The following is a 19814-nucleotide window of genomic DNA, read 5'->3' on the forward strand; positions in this document are numbered from 1 at the left end:
TGTGCGTTACTTTACATTGGCAGTTCAGAATTCATCAAGCAGAGTTCTAAGTTCGGCGACTTTAAAAATTTTCACAATTGACACGCAAGTAGAAACTTGCTCCAGGTAGACCCTTTTGTAAATTCAACTTGCCAATTATTCTACACTTTTTTTTTCATGTCTAAAACTCTTAAATGAACTTCCGATTTTTCCTTCGCGCCCACCAATTAAAAAAGGTTGTGTTTTACAGTCACATCATGAATAGGTATATTTCCATATATACTGCATATGTAAATGTATATAGTTATGTATAATTGTATATGTATAGCGAAGCATCTGCACGTGCCTGTGCGTATATATGTGTGCGATGACGACATTGTGACAACAAGACGCGAACGAACGAAACGAAAACGAACGAACAAACATGACACAATAAACGAAATGAACGGATGAATAATTATACACGGTGTGGTACATAGCAGTGACGGCAATAGCGACATGCAATTTTTGCACGACGCCACGATCGTTTCCCAGCCTACGCCGTAGACGGTCGACGTCGTTAACATCGATGTTGCCAACGTGTTTAATGGTGTGCGTTGAGACATCCAACGATAGATAGGTATAGATACAACAGACTCTAGAGCATTAGACATTTATATTGAGTTCCGAAGCAGTTGGTGTGTGTGTATAGATCTTGGAGGAGCACGTTCCCTTCCCCCGGCAAGCGACAGCTCGGGGGGAAAACAAAATAGTAATAAAAAAAAGGTACATAGATATAGGTGCGGAACGCGTGGCACATCGTATGTGTATAATAGTTGGTTACACATAATTCATCATCAATGTTCAACAAGAGAAAGAGAGAACCCCCCCAAGTATTCTTGACAGCGTGTACATATTTGTATGTGTGTGTATGTGTGTGTGTGTGTGTGTATAGGTGGGCGTGTGATTGTGCCAGTGTGCGAACGACGGACTTTTGGTGGGTGTGTGTGTGTGTATGATCACGAGAAATAACGAATCGTCCGGTGGGTTAAAATATATACGCAAGACTAAGAGTTGAAAACTGGAGACGACAACTGAAAAATGTGGATACATAATATTCTTTTGGCCAATGACAAAAAACAAAACAAAAGAAAATATAGCAGGTGGACTGGCTCGTTCGGTCAGTGCCATCAACACGATACACACAGCAGTACACGTTATAAAACACGATGGTGATTAATCAAGACCAAAAAGGACCAGAACAAGTTGCTGTACGTACGGTAACAATACACAAGACGAGAGAGGAAAGAGAGTCTGCTGTAAATATGAGAAGGTGAGTCTCTGTTGTTGATTGATTCGATATGAAAGGACACAGAAAAATGCTACATAGTTCGATAAAAGGTACGTTGGGTTTATTTGAATGAATTTGGCTGTTTTTTTACGCGGTTGTTGTATATCACAGGTACAGAAGATTCATCTGTCTGGCTTACTGGCTGTTGGGGGACAAGGAATATAATGAAATACTCTGATTCTGTTCGACGGTGTGCCACAAAGTTAGCAATCAACAGTTATTATGTGGGTTTCTATTAACGCGTACAGTCAATATACACAACACAACACCTCCAGTCTGGAATTGATGCGTAGCGGCTCGGTAGCAGCTGTCGACAAACAAGACAGATAGGCTGTCCTCAAATATGCAGTGCCCTTCACTTTGGTTAATGGGTTGCTACGTCAGTGACGGATCGGTTCCTCGTCTTTTGTCCCATCTCGCATTTATATTCACCTACGGGCAATGGATCAGCACAATTCTGTGAGCTCTCTCGCAGGCTTACAGATTACTCTCGGGCCACTAGATCGACCGTATATGCACACAGTTCGGTTTGTAAACACGTTTGATTGGGCATGGAAAGTAACCAAACGCGGAAGAATAGAAAATAGTAGTAAACATGGGCTCGTCATTTTCCTCTTTTGGAACGGACACGTGCGGTTGAAAGAGTTGCTGATTTGGAATATCAAAAAAATAATAATAAAAAAAAAAAAAGAAATAAAAGACATTTTTTTTTTTGGTGTGTGGCTCGAATTGAAACGAAATCCAGCACACGTGTCTACCATAGTGAAACTGCTGCGTAAGGATCTAAGAGATGTTTAATAATAACCTTTGATGAAATTCACAAAACATGAGCGTGGAGGTCAAGCGTAATATCTCCCCTCTCATTTTTTTTTCTTTCTTTCCTACTTTGAAATACAACACAACCACAAGATGACAAGTAACGACGATTAGATCGATATTAATGCTGCACGCGCGACATATTATATTCATCGTACTGAATAGAGCGGCACAATGGAACTACGCTTCAACGGAAGAGCGAAAAGCAGCGACAACGGAAGCCGATTATATCCCAATGTCTAGGCAGGCATATGACTATATACATCAGTATTGGTACGTATAGTTGTGTACGAGTCAATCAAACGAAAAATCTAAGTGGAGAGGAACACACGAGCTCTATCTGATACTTAAAAAAAAAACGCTGCTGACGGATTGATGTGAAAATGGCGAGAAAAGGCAGCATAAACATTCCATCCGCGCAAGATTCGATTTGACGGATGGTGGCGGATGAAATAGAAGCGTCTCTCTTTTTTTTGTTGTTGTTTTCTTAGACTGTGTCTACATAGAAGAGAGAGTGCCGCACTAGATATACAAAAGCAGCTAGCACTCAACAATCATAGCAAACGCGATGTGGCTTATAAAGTACGGGAGCGCGAGAGAATGAGTACACACAGACACCACATTGGCAACGTACACATACAATTGAGCCTTGCGCAAACTCGACGAATGTAAATAGATCGCATCAGTAAAAAATACGAACGAGAGAAAAGAAGAAGAAGAAGAAAACAAAAAAAAATAATATTGAAAACTAAGGGAACGTGTTGCCATAAAGGAGAGAGAGAGTGAAGTGTAGGAAGGAAAACAATAACAAGCCGCCGTCCGCTGCGTGAATAAATGTGTGTGTATGTAAAAGTGTGATGATTGTTTGGTTCCTTGTATCCCCTTTCTCTTGTATATGTATATACCCTACAGACTTACGAGTGTTTTCTTTCCATCGCGTTGGTCACTAGCCGCGCGTTCATCATTACCCAGTTTGTGGTCCGTCCGTGGTCCGCGTCCATTTTCGTTTTTTTTCCTTTTTTTTTCTTTTTTCTTTTTTTTTGAATTTGTTTTGTTTTCTTACGAGGATTTCCGAAGAAATTGATTGTTTTAGGACAGAAAGTCGCGTCAAGTTTCCTCTTTTCTTTTCTTTTATGGATCTGTGCTATTTTTATCTTCTGCGTTGTTGTCCCAAAAATGCGTTCAGACCTGGTTTTCCTTGACGAGCAGGTTAGTATCGCAGCTGTCACCGCATTCATCGGCGTATCGGTTGACGGTTGTTACTGTGCTGGCCAGGCCGCCGTTGTCGGTCAGCAAAACAGTCGACGCTCCGTGCGGTTTTGCTGCCTGATGACCTGCTACCACACCATCTGATGATTAACAAGCTGAATTTCTCGACTCATTCGCGTTGTTATCCGCACAACAACGTCCAGGTCGGTCTCGCGTGCCGAACTCGTCCTCAACTACCGCCAGAATTCGAAAACATTCGTCACCCATTTCATATGTCAAATGTCGGTTGAGCGGAATGCGCTCTCGCGCTATTTAGCATTTAAACACCATTCCCTTTGTTTTCACTCAATTGATGTTGCAGCCCCCACCCCCCACACACACATGCAAAATAAAAAGAATTGAAATGACGACTTACCGTTTGTGTTGAACGGCCCCAAGTTATTCAAATGGATGGCTGAACTGGGAGCGAATGACGCAACCGTCGTCACTTCGCTGAACGACGAATCACGCTTGCCGTGATTCCGATCCGGAAAGTTGCTGTACAGCCTGTTACACAGTTGAACCATTTAAAAAGAAATTCATTCATTTTCCAACTCTACGTTTGATGTGGCTTAATAACACGTATACTATTTTTCAAGTAAACGACAATAGCTATAGCACGAGAATAAAGTTGAAGATTTTTTTCTGTCTCGTGTCTGGCTGACATCAACTTTGAAAAACAAGTTTGAATACTTTCTGGTAGCTCTAGGGAAATGCTAACAATAACGATGAGTGGGCGACCTCGACCAGCACATAGCCGCGTCGATAAAAAATGTATATGAAAAAAACAACATGGCCCGTCATCACTTCTAAGCGTAGGAATGTGCTGGCCGTAGAGGAAGAAGAAAGAAACGCAGGTGCTAAATCCAAATGCCATCGCTTTCTTCTCGCGTGTGGTCCCAACACGTTTACCAAGCCTTGTTTCTTAACGTATCGATCCGTATATTATATATAGAAGAGCAGTACTTATATAGTTGAAAGACTCCGTTTCTTGTGTCGACGATGGCCGTCAGTGTAATCATGGGGGATTGCTTTGTGTGTGTGTGTGTGTGTAGGGAATACCAAGCAACGCCTGATGTTTGTCAATCGATAGTTTGGCTTTATGAAAGGAACGAGCACTTCCATTTAGCGATTAGGAAATAGGGGGGGATGCCCGCTCCTTCTTTTTTTTTTTGCCTTTTCTTATGTTCGATTTGAGGTCTTTGCAACTTTGGAGTTTGTCAAAGATCGTTAAACTTTCTCCTCCATTCATTCAACATGCATTTTTGTGTGTGTAACTTTTGACAATATCGCCTCCCTTTTTTTCTTTGGACTTGCTGTGTTTAACAGGGACGGGCTGTTGGGGCACTGTGATTCACGGAGGGCGTCTTAATGGGCCAGCAGGTTTGTGCTGTTGTCCTTCTCATGGGTCCATTCTCGTTATGTTCCAAGTTTTTTTTTTTCCCTTCCTTTTTCCCAGTTTGTCTGCAATATCATCTCATGAATAAGAAATGAACGAACGTCCATTTTTTTTTTACTCTACTCGCATAGCGTGATTGTTATTTATACACACACGTGTTTCGTTTCTATGTATATATGATGGGTTTGTTTGTTTTGTTGCGGTCGTTTCGAGCCGTCGAAAAGACTCTTCGACACCACGGGTTGCGTGTGATTTTGTGGCCAACTTGTGTGAGAAATATATTTTAAAAAAAAAAGAAAAAAAGAAGTGGGTTTGTTCACCTGGTGCTCTCGGATGGAGCTCGAGATCCATCCTTGGAGTTGCGTTTGCTGTTTAACGCCGCGCCACACCTATTACTTCGGCTGCTGTGGTTCTGGGAATGTTCCAGCCAGCGACTGGTGGTTCTCCACCTGGTCCAGTGATGCCTCAATGTGTTGCGTACCTCCGTGTTGAGGAAGCAGAAGAACAGGGTCACCAGGAACCCCTGAATCAAACAAGGAAACAAACAGTTTCGTTTCTTTTTTTTATTATAGTGCCTCTTTCACGCGCATTCTTTTTAACGACACACTCATTCACCATTTCGTTTCTGTTTTCGGCGGTGACGATTTGATTTAAACAGTTCCCTTTTGTTTTTCTCCATCGTATCCAAACAATAGTTCCTTTTTTAAAAAATACGTACGTGGATTTTTAAAAAAATAGGATTGCATTAATGTTTCAAACTAGAATGCTAATACATTCGTGCGCATCGCTGTATTGAAGAACGTCTCACATTTATTGCGTGGTTTGTTTGTTTTTCTGAAACGAAGAGAAAACATACAAATCAATTCCAGAAAAAAAAAGAAAATAACTTTTCGTCTACGTAAGAGGGCAATCGGCAATATCTTTACCAAGTCTAGCTGCATCGGAGCTGAAAGGAGAGTTATGCTAGCTCCAACCTCCCACCCCCCCCACCCCCCCACACACAACCCCCGAGCCACCAAACTTCCGGCTGACCCATCTAAAAGCAATGCAGTTGACGGAGGAATAAGGCAGCAATAAAAAGCTGTGAGTTATACGAAGGGACAAGTTAGAAACGATGACGGGGACTGAACTGGTATAGCGGGAAAAAAAGGGAGAGTAGTTTGAATAGTTGGCAAACTTCCAAAGACCAGCAAAGTCAGGTCATTTGTTGAAAGAGAGACAGACAGAGAGAGAGAGAGAGAGGAGGTGGACTGCTTCAAACAACCTGGCGTCGATGCCAAACTATTATTCGTTTCTCTTCCGCCCAGACCATTCCGTTTTGGTGCAGTATATTTTCAGTTTGGGCTACTGTATATTTAAGATGGGAAGGCAATGACGACTGAGAAGGTCCATCACGGGTCGTCTACCCTGTTCTATCCAGTTCTCTATGTCTGCGATAGAAGGAGGTCCACAAAATAATGATAATAAAAAAATATATATAAAAAAAAAAGTAGACAATGTAACACACAATGCGGCCTCCTTCCTTTTTTACTCTGGCATATATAGTCAATATGCGAAAAAGGTACGGTGACAATCGGCATAGACGAAGCCGCTCGATGGCCCCGCCCGAATAGTTAACCATTGGTTCCGTTCGCCTTGTATATATACTATAAGCACAGCTGGCATCTCGCTTATTTTCATCCGTGTATATTCGGAGAAGACCTCCCAAGTTCAAAATCAATTTGCCTTTTTTTTTTTGTGTTGCGCTTTTGATTGAATCGCAACGCAGAGCCACACCCTTTTTTTCTTGGGTGGGTTTACCGCCGACAACAACGAGGGGGGGAGGCAGTCTGTGTCGATTCCTGAGATCTTACTATGGTCAGAATATTAACGTAATCTAAATCCGATTCAGGCACTTAATAACCGCGGGATATGGTCGCATGCAAAATGAAGTTGATCCATTTGATGTGGACTCTTTTTTAAGGTATATCGATTTTTCATCGAGCTTTTTCACGTCTCCCTACAACTCGTGAGATGAAACAATGGGTTGAAATCAACTTTGGCGAAAATGCACTGGCAACTCTACACCGTTAGAAACTCTGCAAACTTTCAACAGACGCGCACGTCCTGAAAATAATAATAATAATAATAATAAAAATATGCAAAATCCAACCTGTGTGGAAAGAAGAACAGCTCGAATGTGCGAGAAGTAAATGGCGATGAGACCTTCGGTCGGTCCGGCGATGACCAGGACGTAGGTGAGTCCTAAGAGCGGAATCAGCACCAAAAGGGCCTTGCTTCCTTTACGGTATTGTTGAGTTTCGACTGAATTAGCGGAGCGCAGTTTCGTTATCAAAACCTGGAACATTGTACAGCAACAAAGAAAAAAAAAAACAAAGGACAATTAGGTGAATATATTTGTTACGAAGTGAAAGAGAACAATTAAGAAGAAACGCATCGCATTCAATGCCCAACATCTTCGTGCGCGGATGTCGAACAAACCGCTACGGATAACGCAGCTGCGGGATCTACACGTCCGCCAACGCTCCTGATCTTGATTGACTACTTTCCCTCCATCGATTTGCAATTTAAGCAAGCGTCGGTTAAAAAAAAAAATATATATACAGTGGGTACCGAAAGTATCCGTACGGCTGAGAGGATCAGTAGGGAAAACGCGTTTTTCAAAACGCTCCCATAAATAGTATTCTCGGTGGAATTCAATAAAAAAATTTCGCAAGGTTAATATTAGGGTGGGGTTTCATGTGATTTTTTTTTAGAATTTTTCAACAACGCGATATGTGGTTTGTATCGCGTTCCAAAAGTATCCGTACGGCCGAGAGGCCTAGTAGGGAATGGGCTTACTTTGGAAGCCTGTTATTCGGTAACTACCTAATATTATAGGGTGGGAAAGTTCTTAAAAAAAAGAGCTGCATTAGCTCTATATGTGATTATCAGAATATATTTTTTGAGTTTCATTTATAGTAATGAAATTCAATATGAAAACACGGATTATAATTTTTCCGTTTTTTCTCCCTCGATTCCCCTTCACCAGTGTTGCCATATCCCAAAATCATTACCCTTTCTTTTTTTTTCTTCCGCATTCATGGGGAGACGGCAATCTTTTTTCCGTCGGAAGAAAAAAAGAGAAAGGGTAATGATTTTGGGATATGGCAACACTGGTGAAGGGGAATCGAGGGGGGAAAAAGGAGAAAATTATAATCCGTGTTTTCATATTGAATTTCATTACTATAAATGAAACTCAAAAAATATGTTCTGATAATCACATATAGAGCTAATGCAGCTCTTTTTTTAAGAACTTACCCACCCTATAATATTAGGTAGTTACCGAATAACAGGCTTCCAAAGTAAGCCCATTCCCTACTAGGCCTCTCGGCCTGTACTTTTTTTGGAACGCGATACAAACCACATATCGCGTTGTTGAAAAATTCTAAAAAAAAATCACATGAAACCCAACCCTAATATTAACCTTGCGAAATTTTTTTATTGAATTCCACCGAGAATTTATTTATGGGAGCGTTTTGAAAAACGCGTTTTCCCTCCTCCCCCCCCGTTACGGATACTTTCGGTACCCACTGTATATACAAACCGCACGTACACAATTCCCTTTAATACATACTGGCGCAAACAACAAATACATAAACGTCGAAGCCGATTTCATTATGGAGAGCAGGCGAAGCATCACCATTGATCACGATGTCAGCCGCGTGAAAATCGAAGCACTTTCACGAGGCACGAGCAAAAAAAAAAGGGATGATCGGAATGTTTGTTCTTTATTTTTGTGCAAAGATTTATAGCACATACGCACGTATGTTTAATAGACTGAAGGATATCGTTCCGACTCTTGATTTCGACGATGCGCTTGCCATTCGTTTTGTTTTCATCGGACATTTCGCAGGGGGGGCGGACACAATTTCTGCTCAACAATCAACAAAAGTACGTGGACTGTTGTATAGGGGAAGCGACAGCGTTGGATATCGATGCCGAGCCGACACTATCCACCCACGTTATCGTCCTGTTTCGCATCGAAGAGTATGAGCTTTCAGAATATCGAATTGCCATCGAAAAAAGAAAAAACTTGTCCTGGACTCAATCAACTGAAAGCTCTTTGTTTCCGTTCTTTTCAAGTCGATTTCCACCACCAACTCAGCAGAGATCGCACATACCAACCGTGCCTTAGATTTAGCGCTTTACAATGTCAGTGACCCTCTTTTGTTTTTAGTCCTCTCCAGCTGCCGTGCAGAGAAATGAATCTTCCGTTTCATTTGACGGAGTAACCGACTGGCATCAGCTGTTCGTTTTACTCTGCATACTGGATGCATCCAACCAGTGGCTTCCATCACCGCTTGTCAGGTGCTAGGCCGACGTTATTCGCCATCTTTGTGTGTGTGTGTGTGTGCTTATTTTTTATTTCTTAAACCTTTTTTTATCAGTTTTTATTTGCGTCCATTCAACTACGTAGTTGTTCCCTTTAATCTTTCCGCTTGCTGTTCGCCTAGTGGTGGACATGCAAACAAAAAGGGCTTCATCCATAACCAAATTGAAGTTTACTTTTGATCGCTGTGTGATGTTTTACAAGGATCACGCGGTAAAGGGCAGAAAGTAAGAGAATTTCGCTGGCCACGCAATTCGTCAAAGGCCAGTCGTCCCCGCCATTTCGTAAGGTAAAATGAACAACGTAATACAAATCTATTCAAGCGAAAAGTACGTTCTTCATTCTCTTGAATATTTTGGGATGAATTTTTATTAACAACTAGTTTAAAATAAACTTAACTTTTTTTCGGGGAGGGGGGGGGGATAAAATAAATTGAGAAAAAGGCGGGGAAAATCGATGGACACGTTCTTAGGATCATTTGCATCATGGATCACATCCACACTGCGAAGAAGTGTCAATCTGTTGAAGAAAACGGGGCTAAGCCTCAGCAGAAAACAAACTCGGTCGTATATTTGTCTCGAAATTTCATTTTTTTTCAGGCCGAGATTTCGATGGAAATTGGAGAGCACTGGCCTTTTTTTTCTTTTCCCTTAGACCATCGTCAATCCTCCTCAAGCTATTGAAATGTCTGTCCGTCTCCGGCGGTGATACGGACGCTTATTCAAAACGGGTATATACCTTCGTGATGGACAATAAACGATTCCTGGCTGTCAGACGATTGCGCGCAGATATGGCGATCGGTATAGCACAGAACAGGGCAGCCGATGTGGAATAAATTCGGGCAAAACAATTTTTTTTTTTTTTTTTTATCAAAAATGGGGAGGGGGAACGGTGGGTTTGCAGAAAAAAGATATCACTTGACGTCCGGCACTATCTTCTCCAACAGGATCGGGGGAAGCGTTTTCGGGATGTTCTTTGGCCCAGTCTGATTTATTATCATCAAACTTTCTTTGAGCCATATTTTTTCGTCGAACTAAATCGAATAACCAAGGAATAAAAAATGGCCACCCAGTTGTCCGACGAAAAAGAAGAAATAATTATAAGTGCCCAAAAGATATGATCATTGATCAATGGCTCCGTGTCGGTGAGTAGAAACCGAGTGCTGAACCTTTTGAATATCATTTTATTTTATTTTTTTTTCTTTCCCCCCACTGGACTGGTTAAGAGAAGAATATCCACAGCTCTATATCGGATGAATGGGGGAAACAAAATGTACTGGGCGGCGAGGGAGGCCAGAAAGACACGAGGGGAATCGATTTCCTACCATCCATTTGTCATTTGAGGGGAGTAAAAGGAAAAGTAAAGAAAGAAAAAAGAGAGAGGACGGCGAATTCCCCGTGTTATCGTAAGGTGTGTACATGCTGTTCCCTCTCCATCAATTGAGTGTATATGCAAGTCCGGTCTAAAACATATGTAGTACATCACAGGACTATTCAATTTGTTCTTTTCCCTTTTTCTTCTCGTATTCTACGACCTCTGTTATTGGTACGTTTTCCATCATGCAGTTCTGGTACGGGGAATTTGTAGTTGCCATGGAAACGACCAGAGGACAACTCCGTTCGCTTACGGAATTAATTCACACTTATGCACGCACACACACACAAAAAAAAAGGGCAATGAAACGGTGGACTTTCAGAAGCCATCGATCGTCAGTGAACCATTGACACAAGTGGTTTTGACAGGACGAATAACAACTGACCGTGTCACTTGCAAATGACTTAGCTCGAACATTAGCATATATATTAGCGTATAGGTTAAACCAAGGAAACGTGTCCGTTTGTTTCCCTTTGTTACGATGCTGTGGCCGCCTAAGTTGATCTCGTCAACTCGAGCAAAGCAAAAGAAAGAAAGAAAAAGAGGTGACAACTTACCCACATTATCTTGACAAGGAAGAGAATGTTGACGAAGAGAACGATGATAGCCGGCGTCATGTAGATCCAGTCGTAGCTGTTGGCCGCCATCCATGGACAGCTGGCCAAGAACGATTCCAGGTCCAGCTTCTGCTGTAAAAACAAAATGATGGTGGAAACACGGTCAACGACGTGAACATTCGCAAGGAAATCAACTAGTTAACTTGTCAATGAACTACGCCAAAATATCTATATAAGCCAAAAGTGAATATCTTTCGCACGAAACGGAACTGTTTTTGGCGTCCGAGCGTAAAACGATAAGCCTCAAATCGGATTGTCCTACACGTAATTTTAGCAAATCCATTAGAGTAATCGAGAGTAATAAGGGCTTACGTTGATTGCAATTGCCCGGCTGTGAAATGGCTCTTGAATTTTACACGTGTAAATAGATTTTTGCTCACGTTTTCAAACATTTTCATCGAGTGCGTAATATTTTGAGTTACCAAAATGAAAATGAAGGGACTTACGTGGCCTTCGGTGGACGTGTAGGTGAACCAGTTGGCTTTGACGACGGCCCAAACGATGACGACAGGTAGCGGTATGCCTGCCAAATGATCGTTGGCAAATACATAAAACAGGGGAAAAGAGAATAATTTTCATTTTAAAAAAGAAAAAAAGTTTTGAAATGCAGGGCCAGTTTCAGCAAGTTGCATGAATACGTGCAATAACGAACGCAACTGATACAAGGACAACTGATTGAACAGAAAACGATTTGAAGAATACAAAAGAATTAAGAATGGATCAGGATAGCGCACACTGGAACACCAGGACAAATGTAAAAGAGAAAAAAAAGGAGACAGATCATCGAACGGTCTAGTGAGCACTGACCGAAAGAAGAAAGACAATATTACATGAAGATTGTCCCTATTCTCTCTTTTCCCCCGGATTACGAGTATAGTGGACAAGCTAAAAAGGCAGTACTATCACTGCAGCATCCGATTTGGCCGAATAAAAAAAAGCGAACTGGAAAAAAAAAAAAGCCAAGAATCCACGGAATATAAAAGGGACGACGGTCAGATCGGATGTGATTTGCTATTCACTTCCTGCCATCTTTTTTTTTTTTATTATTATTATTTTACGTGTTTTCCAGACGAACGAAGAGAATGGCACAACACAACCTTAATTTTGTTAGTTTCCTTTCCGTTTTTTTATTCTTCATAAGGTTTCCGTTGTGACGTTGTACAACGGCATGCGGATGGCAAGAAACAAATTGAAGAAAAAAGAAAAATGTCGTTTCATAAGCCGAACTCTTTTGTTTATGTCAGCTAATCCTATAAAAAAGAAGAGGCGTCTTGCTCATCACACAAAGTCCAGTTGCCCGAGTTCCGCTCACGCGCATTTGATTGCGAACGTTCCGCCAACATCAACGCGGCATAACGCCAAGCAGAAATAAAACAAGGATGACCGTAATAAGTTTTTATGTAAACAAAAAGAAAGAAAGAAGAAGAAGAAAAAAATAGACTAAAGTTGGCCAATTGGTTGCGTATAAAAACTGGAACACTCGGTAATATCCGCTCGGCAAAGAGGCCAATCGGAATCGTTGTCAAACTAATTGCGGATTCTCGGAAAGACTTTAAATCAGCGAAAGCGTATAGGGATACAAAAGCATCGCAATTGCAAATGCATGTCGGTTCGATGGGTTGAAATTTATCTCGTTAAGTACAAAGGGAAAATTATAAGGACCGAATATGTACGTGAAGAACCCCCGGGTTTAAAAAAAAAAGGCAGTTGCAAACAGCAACCTTTTCATCTGCTTTTTACCACAAAGAGACTACAAGACATGCCATTTTTCGTCGATGTTCTGTTCCGACGACATGACACTCGACGATCTGTTCACAGCCTCCGCCTTTTTTTTGTTGATTTGTTTGGCCCTTTTCCTCTCTCTCTCTCTCTTTGTAATTTCTTCCTTTCTATTCCCTTTGCTTTTATTTATCAAAAAAGGGGGAAATGGTACGCTATCAGAATATCTAACATCCAGCATTAAGCGGATAAAAATTGCCTAGCAGCGAATTGCTAATAATTGTAGATGAGAAAAAAAGACAAAAAAAAAAAACAACACGGAACCGCCAATAAGGGAAATTAAAACAAAAAAAAAAATGAAACAAAAGAATGAAACTAGCGGATATTTATCTTACCCCAGCCGATAAGGGCGTAGATGCGCAACCGGATCTTGTCGGCAGAGAACGTCTCCACGACGAGCATGTAGAGGTAAAAACCTATTGTGGTAGGGTCAAACAATAAAACATGGAAATATTTTTAAATGCTTGCCGCAAGGTCACGCGAGACGGGCACGCCCGGTTGCTTTGTTGCTCGTATAAATCACGTGAAAAAAACAACAAAAAAAAGGTGGAAGCAAAGCGAAAGGAAGAAAGATTATTATACACCAACAGGAATGTTGTCAAGTTCGTGAAATATATAGCGACAAGAGGTGGGAGATGGGAGGGTGACTAAGGAATCGCACAGCAACGAAAAGACGCTACAGAAATTGGCCTGTCCCATGCTTCACAAAAGACGGGAATAGAAATCCTCTTCTTTTCTCCTCTGTCTCTTTCTCTCTATACTTATTTCTTCGTCATCATCTATATTGTTCATTCCACTTTCTGCAACGCTCTGCACGCAGTCAGACGCTCTGTTTTTCATCTGGCAATCGTAAAAAAAAAAAAAAATGATGCGCGCGTTAGGAGTGGGGGGAACGTGAGTGAGCCAAGACCAGTTAAAACTGTCCATCGATGCAACCTTCTCCCAAAAGGCTTGTCTAGCGGGCTGATCAACGACACTGTCCAGTAGCGGCTATATAGTCTCGATAACAAGTGAGGAAGCCACAACGTTGTTGAACGTCCTCACAAGTTGCATATTTTACGGATATTTTTAGTGAGAGAGGTGCACGGTCATGCTCAGAGAAAGAGGAGGACAACGGAGCGGAATCAGAGTCGCCATTCATCTTGACATCCGCGCATATAGTCACGCACGCACGCGGAAGGTCCGCCATTTTTTTTTTTCTTTTCTTAACTCATCCGTGTACCTCTCTTTTATTCTTCTGGCGCCGATCGATGCTACAACAACAGAAAAATGAAATCCAGCTATGCCCAGGTCTATTCTACACTTGGCTCTTTTTCCGTATGATCTCAAATAGGAGGGGCTATGAAAGAGCGACAAACTCCCACCTTTGTGTTCGTATTACAGTGCAGAGGAATTCAATTCGAATGTCCTACGACTAACAAGAGATTTCCAGGAGCTAGCACACAAGAAAGCCTTGGCTATTGTTAAGGTTGTTTGAAAATTCTTAGAACTCACCTTCGACAAACATCCAAAAAAAATTGGTCAGATGGAAGTAGTGCAGGAAAATGACGATGATGCACGATCCTTTGTTGGTCTCGCCACGGTACAGCTGCAACAATAAAAGAAAATGGTATTCGTTTAGGCACAATCAGTGGGACGTGGTAAACAATAATACCTGCAAAGTAGCCGTGACGATCCATAGAAGATCGGCCATGATGTACGTGATGAGTAAATGTGTATGGATTGTGTTGCGCAGGCAGCGGAGGTCTCTGTAAACGATAATAACAATTTCACGCTGTAAGACATCCATTCAAATACTCAAAGTGAAACAGTTTCATATTGCATATCGGTTCGCAATTTTGAATTCAATATGAAACTAATATTCGATGAACGACTCATTCCTATCGTATCATATTTTGTGGCATCACACAACAATACCAATAGGAAGCTTGAGGAGGAAGCCTCAATCATCTTTTTTATTCCTCGTAACAAAATCTGTCAATCACATCTGAAGTGACAAATCTTTTACAAAGCTGGTGGACCTGGATGACAGACAGCCAATTGGAGGGACAAGCTTTCAACAATGACACTGGCACACTCTAATAATGTCCAGTTCAGAAACAAAGATTTTTCGTGAACAAATCTGGACATTGTTGTCCAGGCTTTCCACACTGTTCCACTGGTAGGGTTACTTGTTGGATAATAACTCTGTCATCTATATATAAGCACAATGGCGGACATATGGCTGAATTCTCACGTATGCCCTAACCTCTTTGCTTTCCATTACGTGACCAACCGAAGCGTGCAGGAAGACTGAGACACGTCACGTAGGATCTGCTTACAATATCACAGTCGACTGAGCTAATAGACACTTTATATCAGCCATACTTGGATGGGAAAAGAAAAGAAAAGAAAAGTGGGCAACATTGAGTATGTAATTAAAAAGGATTTTACTTTTCCGTTTTCCATCTTCAGAGGATCCAGTTTTGGGATCAGTAAAACTAAAATGGAGGTTCTTTGCACACTGCTATCAGCCATACATCTGCGTCAGTTCCATTCGTCTGGAAACTTTCGACAACCGCATGCCGCTTTATTTCGTCTGCTATATTGACAATGGAGAGCTAGGTCTTCTTACCACATACATAGTCGAATAATCTCTTTTGTACACAACTCTTCCAATATGTCTCTGCGTTCTCTGGCACCGTCTATTTCGCTACGAACTGCGAGAAAGAGAATGTTCGAGCATGCCAGGGAAAATAAGGAAAAACAAAATCGATCCAGCATTGGCGATATGCTTCATTTTAATCCACGAACGAACATATGCTTGTTGGGTTGTGCAGGATGCTTTCTCATGAATAACTCTGTATTCTTTTTCCTTTCCTCAATGTCCTCTTTACTAAATGCCATCAGCCAGAGTCCTAAAACAATCTGACAACCGAGGAACTAACATCTTCAAAATGATTGAACAAAATACTAGAAATTTATTTTACAGTGTCCGTCAAATAAAATTGTACTTCCACTTCTTTTGCATGTGTTTTTTTTTTACCACTGCATAATAAAATATTTACAGCCGGGAAAAGGCAAGTTGCTGGCACGTCTGCTCGGTAAAAAAAAAAAAGTAGCCATATTGACTGCAATCAGATTTTAAGGTCGACTACATCCAGCATTTCACGACTGCAATCTACTACATTTATGATACGTCACTCTTCGTTAAATTCTCTTTAATACAGACCTACACGTAAGCCAACCCAACGTTTAACGATCCAGCTGATTGGCGCAAGTAAATTGAAATTTAAAAGAAAAAAAAATTTATATCTTGGCCTAAGTGACAGTTGCATGCTAAACTGATTCGCTAGTGGAATGTCTTTAGTAATCATTTTCTCGAGAAAAAAAAAGAAGAAGAAGACGACCCATGTCAGCTTTGGTGTTATTACGCTTACATAATGATCGTTCTTGTTGGGACTGTATTCAAAGTAGAAAAGAAAAGGGGGCACGCAAGCACCAGCAGTATCTTCCAAACGCAGGCTAATGTTCCACTTGGCCTTAAATATTATTGAAGACCTCATCATGTCACGTTGATGACGAGCTGAGAAAAGAAGTATAGGCCTAAATGCATATCTTAGATAGAGCGTTGTGCCCAGCTCTATACGTAACGCTGTCTAGACAATGCGGGAACAAGGAGGTCATCAGTTTTCCGAATGAAGCCACACACAAGAAATGACACCCACTTCCCACCGCTGCAAAACACAAAAGGAAAGGAGCGAAAAAACAAAAAAAAAATCCCATTTTCATCAAGTTTCCCAGTCGGATTGATAAATCGTACCACATCTCCACACTTTTTTTTTTTTAATCATTACGAAATGAAAAGACGGCCAGGACAAAGACAAATTGACAACAAACTAAATAATGATTTTTCGGCGAAATAGAGGGAAATAAATGGTCTAGAATATGCCAATAGCGAACGTGAAAAGGCGAACTTGAAAATAACTCAGCCAAGGAAAAGTTGGGGCTGAAAACGGGGGTTCACAGGGCCCCGGGGTCGAACGGATTTGCCAGAAACGAAAGTTCTGAACGTAAGCTACTCGCGTAGGAAGATAATACAGCAAATAAAACAAAAAAAGGGGGATGAAATTAAAAGCGATTAGATATCTTTGTTATCAAGGAGAAATCCAAGCTCCATTGGACTTCCCCTATACGAGTCCATTAGTCTTCTGTTCATAATCATAGATCAATCCGAGCCTCTTCGTGCTGTTCTTAATTTTTAAAAATGTCGAAAAGAGACTTGGGGGCTCTTAAAGTCTACAGAGAAAGGACAGATGATGATGAAAGAGCAAAAGACAAAAGTCAAGCGACAATTTACAATCATTTTTTTGGTTACTTTTGTGGGAACTTTTGTAGAAAAGGCCGACTCGCTTCGTTCGAAATAGATGCGTCACTCGTGCTGATATTCTAATCTGCGCCATTCACAGGGAAACGAGAACGCCCTTAGAAATGAACGATAAACCATGGCTGGTAATGAAGCAAGATGAAGCAAAAGATTCGTATCGCAACTCGCGCGCCCATGTTAATTGCACGGCACGTGCCGTCTGTTTTTGATTAATTGTCTTCTCATTACGAATTGGACATGCTGCTCTTTGACAAGGTTATTGGAGATTGTTAAATGGCCATCTATATATTTACTGGCAAAGCAGGTTCAATTTCTTTGATGCTAATCTTACATCACATCTGGTTTAAACTCGATCGAATGCCACGCAACCTTTGATCTTCTTTTCTGATCCACCTAAACGTTTTATTCATTTAAGAATTATCTCCTTCCTAATTTTATTTTTTTTAGAGCCTTGTCGATATGTCGCGTACGTGTAACACAAAATGTCGTCCAACCTTTGCACATTTCTATTGTTGTTGGACTGGAACTTTTGAGAACGAGAGACACTTGAAATATCGACCAAACTTTTCTATATGCAACTCGTCCTTTTTAAGTCATTCTTCCACGTGTTCGGCTATGTTATTCAAGAACAAAATGAATAACCACCGCGTTAGCCTTTCAATATCGCCTCTCGCTAGTCATCAAAACAGATGGATGAAAAGTGGCCGTCGTATTAACAGGAGGTTTGCAAAAGTTATGGCTAAACCAAACGGCGTACAGCGTGATGACGGGCAGCATGTTGTCGGAACGACCGAAGGAATCGATCCGTCGTCTCCCTTTTTCTGTTTAGGACTCCATTGAGACGCTAACAAACAGGCAACGATGAATAAGGAAGCAGGCCAAGAATAGGTGAAAGGACTTTATTGGATCGTCGTGCCGAATCTATCCAGCTAAAGATAAAGGCCGACGGTGTGTGTAGTTGCATTCTTCTTGGCCCAATAGCAGCACGCCCTTCAATTTCACTTGTCACAGGCACGCGCCTTTCCCCCTTTCTTTCCGCTCTTTATCGAAAGTCAATTTCTTTTTTCTTTAATTTTCATGTGCGGATCACCGAGTCTTTACGTTCGACTAATTTCTTGAATTTATACTGAAACGTCGTTAGATAAATCGATCGGAAAGGACATTTAAAAATGGTCTTCTAGTTCGGTTTAATTCCGAAAGAAGACTAAACGGAAGACAATGGATTTAAGCGTAAGAGCGGATGGATAAAAATATATAAGGTCGTCATTTTTGCGGCGCCACTGTCGGCGTTCTAATACAGTCTCCCGCCGAGTTAGGACGTACGTGCTCGTTTATTTCTCGCCTGCTTCTCACCTCCATCACGCCTTCTTTTCCTGTTTCCTTTCTTTTCTTTTTGCTTTCGCTCAGTCTCATTCCATTAGCCATTTCATCGGCGTTGAAGGTGGTCGTATCGACGAAGACTCTCACCACCAACTCGTTCGTCCGCCTACAACAGCGGCCATCATCATTCGCACTGTCATATTCTATATTTGTTTTCATTTTGAACGATCGATATCGCTGAAATGGCCATATAAAAAACAAACAAAACAAAACAAAATGTTTGAAAAATGTACCCAAGATAAAAGCCGAGTAAGATGAAGAAGAGCTAGTAGTGCAAGAGGAACGACAATATCCCCCCCTCTTTAAAAAAAACAACAAAAACAATCCCAGACACTCTGGCAATCAAGTCAGTAGCAAAGGAAATGATATCGATCTCGATGTTTATGATATCTCCGATGTAGAATAAGAGAGCAGACAAATCGGCTGAAGAGAAAGAAGAAGAAAAAAAAAAACGTTGCCATGTCTATTATGAACAGCATCCATCAGCAAACATAACACGTGGACGGGAGTAGTGGACGCGCGCGGGAACGGGTTCGGATGGCGACGATAATTTTGATTTTATTTTTATTTTTTTAACGGCTTCGCTTTCCCTGATCGTTTACCGTTTTCAATCAACGACGATGTCACAAGGCCATTGAGGTTGACAACCGGACCCGCTGGTCCGCTTTGTTCGGGGAAATCTGACACGGTGATGGCCGTGACACAATAACAAACAGATGAACTACAAGAAAATAGAAAACTATCACGTCAACAATCGAGCTTCTTTGTGTGCACTGTATACCAACCCTCCCCCCTACACGTATATACAGACGCACAGCTGGGTTCGTATACGGAAAATAAATGGGTGGCCAAACATTTGACGGTCATCGTGAATCACGCCGGCTCGGTATATAAAGCTGAAGGCTTACTATGCCCGCCATCAGCCTCGGTGCACGGATAATTCATCACAGACACTCTGAAACTTTGCGACTTCCAATATGGTGGGTGAGTATAGGAGGAAGAAATCAAATAAATAAAAAATAAAAGGATTGATTGTGAGGCGGCCACCATATCGGAGCAGACAGAGGCTAACTTCCGGACAGTTAAAAGGCCCAGCGAGGAAAGTGGAATAAAAGAAAAGTTTTATTTATTTTATTTTATTTTTTTTTGCGTCA

At 41.3% G+C, this 19814-nt stretch overlaps 1 protein-coding gene across 7 annotated transcripts in view; it reads right to left on the reverse strand.

Moving 5' to 3' along the window:
• Window positions 1-221: 221 nt before the first annotated feature.
• LOC116918228 (diuretic hormone receptor) overlaps window positions 222-19814 on the reverse strand; it is a 31343-nt gene continuing 11750 nt past the window's right edge. The window contains exons 4-12 of one of the 7 annotated variants that reach the window (XM_045170862.1): window positions 14569-14662; window positions 14409-14502; window positions 13250-13330; window positions 11582-11658; window positions 11076-11204; window positions 6925-7110; window positions 5093-5295; window positions 3750-3880; window positions 222-3462 (exon numbers count right to left, since the gene is read on the reverse strand). In XM_045170862.1, coding sequence (XP_045026797.1) covers window positions 3308-3462; window positions 3750-3880; window positions 5093-5295; window positions 6925-7110; window positions 11076-11204; window positions 11582-11658; window positions 13250-13330; window positions 14409-14502; window positions 14569-14662 — 1150 coding nt within the window. In that variant the 3' untranslated portion in view covers window positions 222-3307. Of the gene's footprint in view, window positions 3568-3749; window positions 3881-5088; window positions 5296-6924; window positions 7111-11075; window positions 11208-11581; window positions 11659-13249; window positions 13331-14408; window positions 14503-14568; window positions 14663-19814 lie in introns of those variants that run through there. The other 6 variants (XM_032923886.2, XM_045170861.1, XM_045170863.1 and 3 more) reach the window with 6 other exon arrangements.

This window comes from Daphnia magna, linkage group LG3 (assembly GCF_020631705.1).
Source record: "Daphnia magna isolate NIES linkage group LG3, ASM2063170v1.1, whole genome shotgun sequence".
Classification (NCBI taxonomy): Eukaryota; Metazoa; Arthropoda; class Branchiopoda; order Diplostraca; family Daphniidae; genus Daphnia; species Daphnia magna.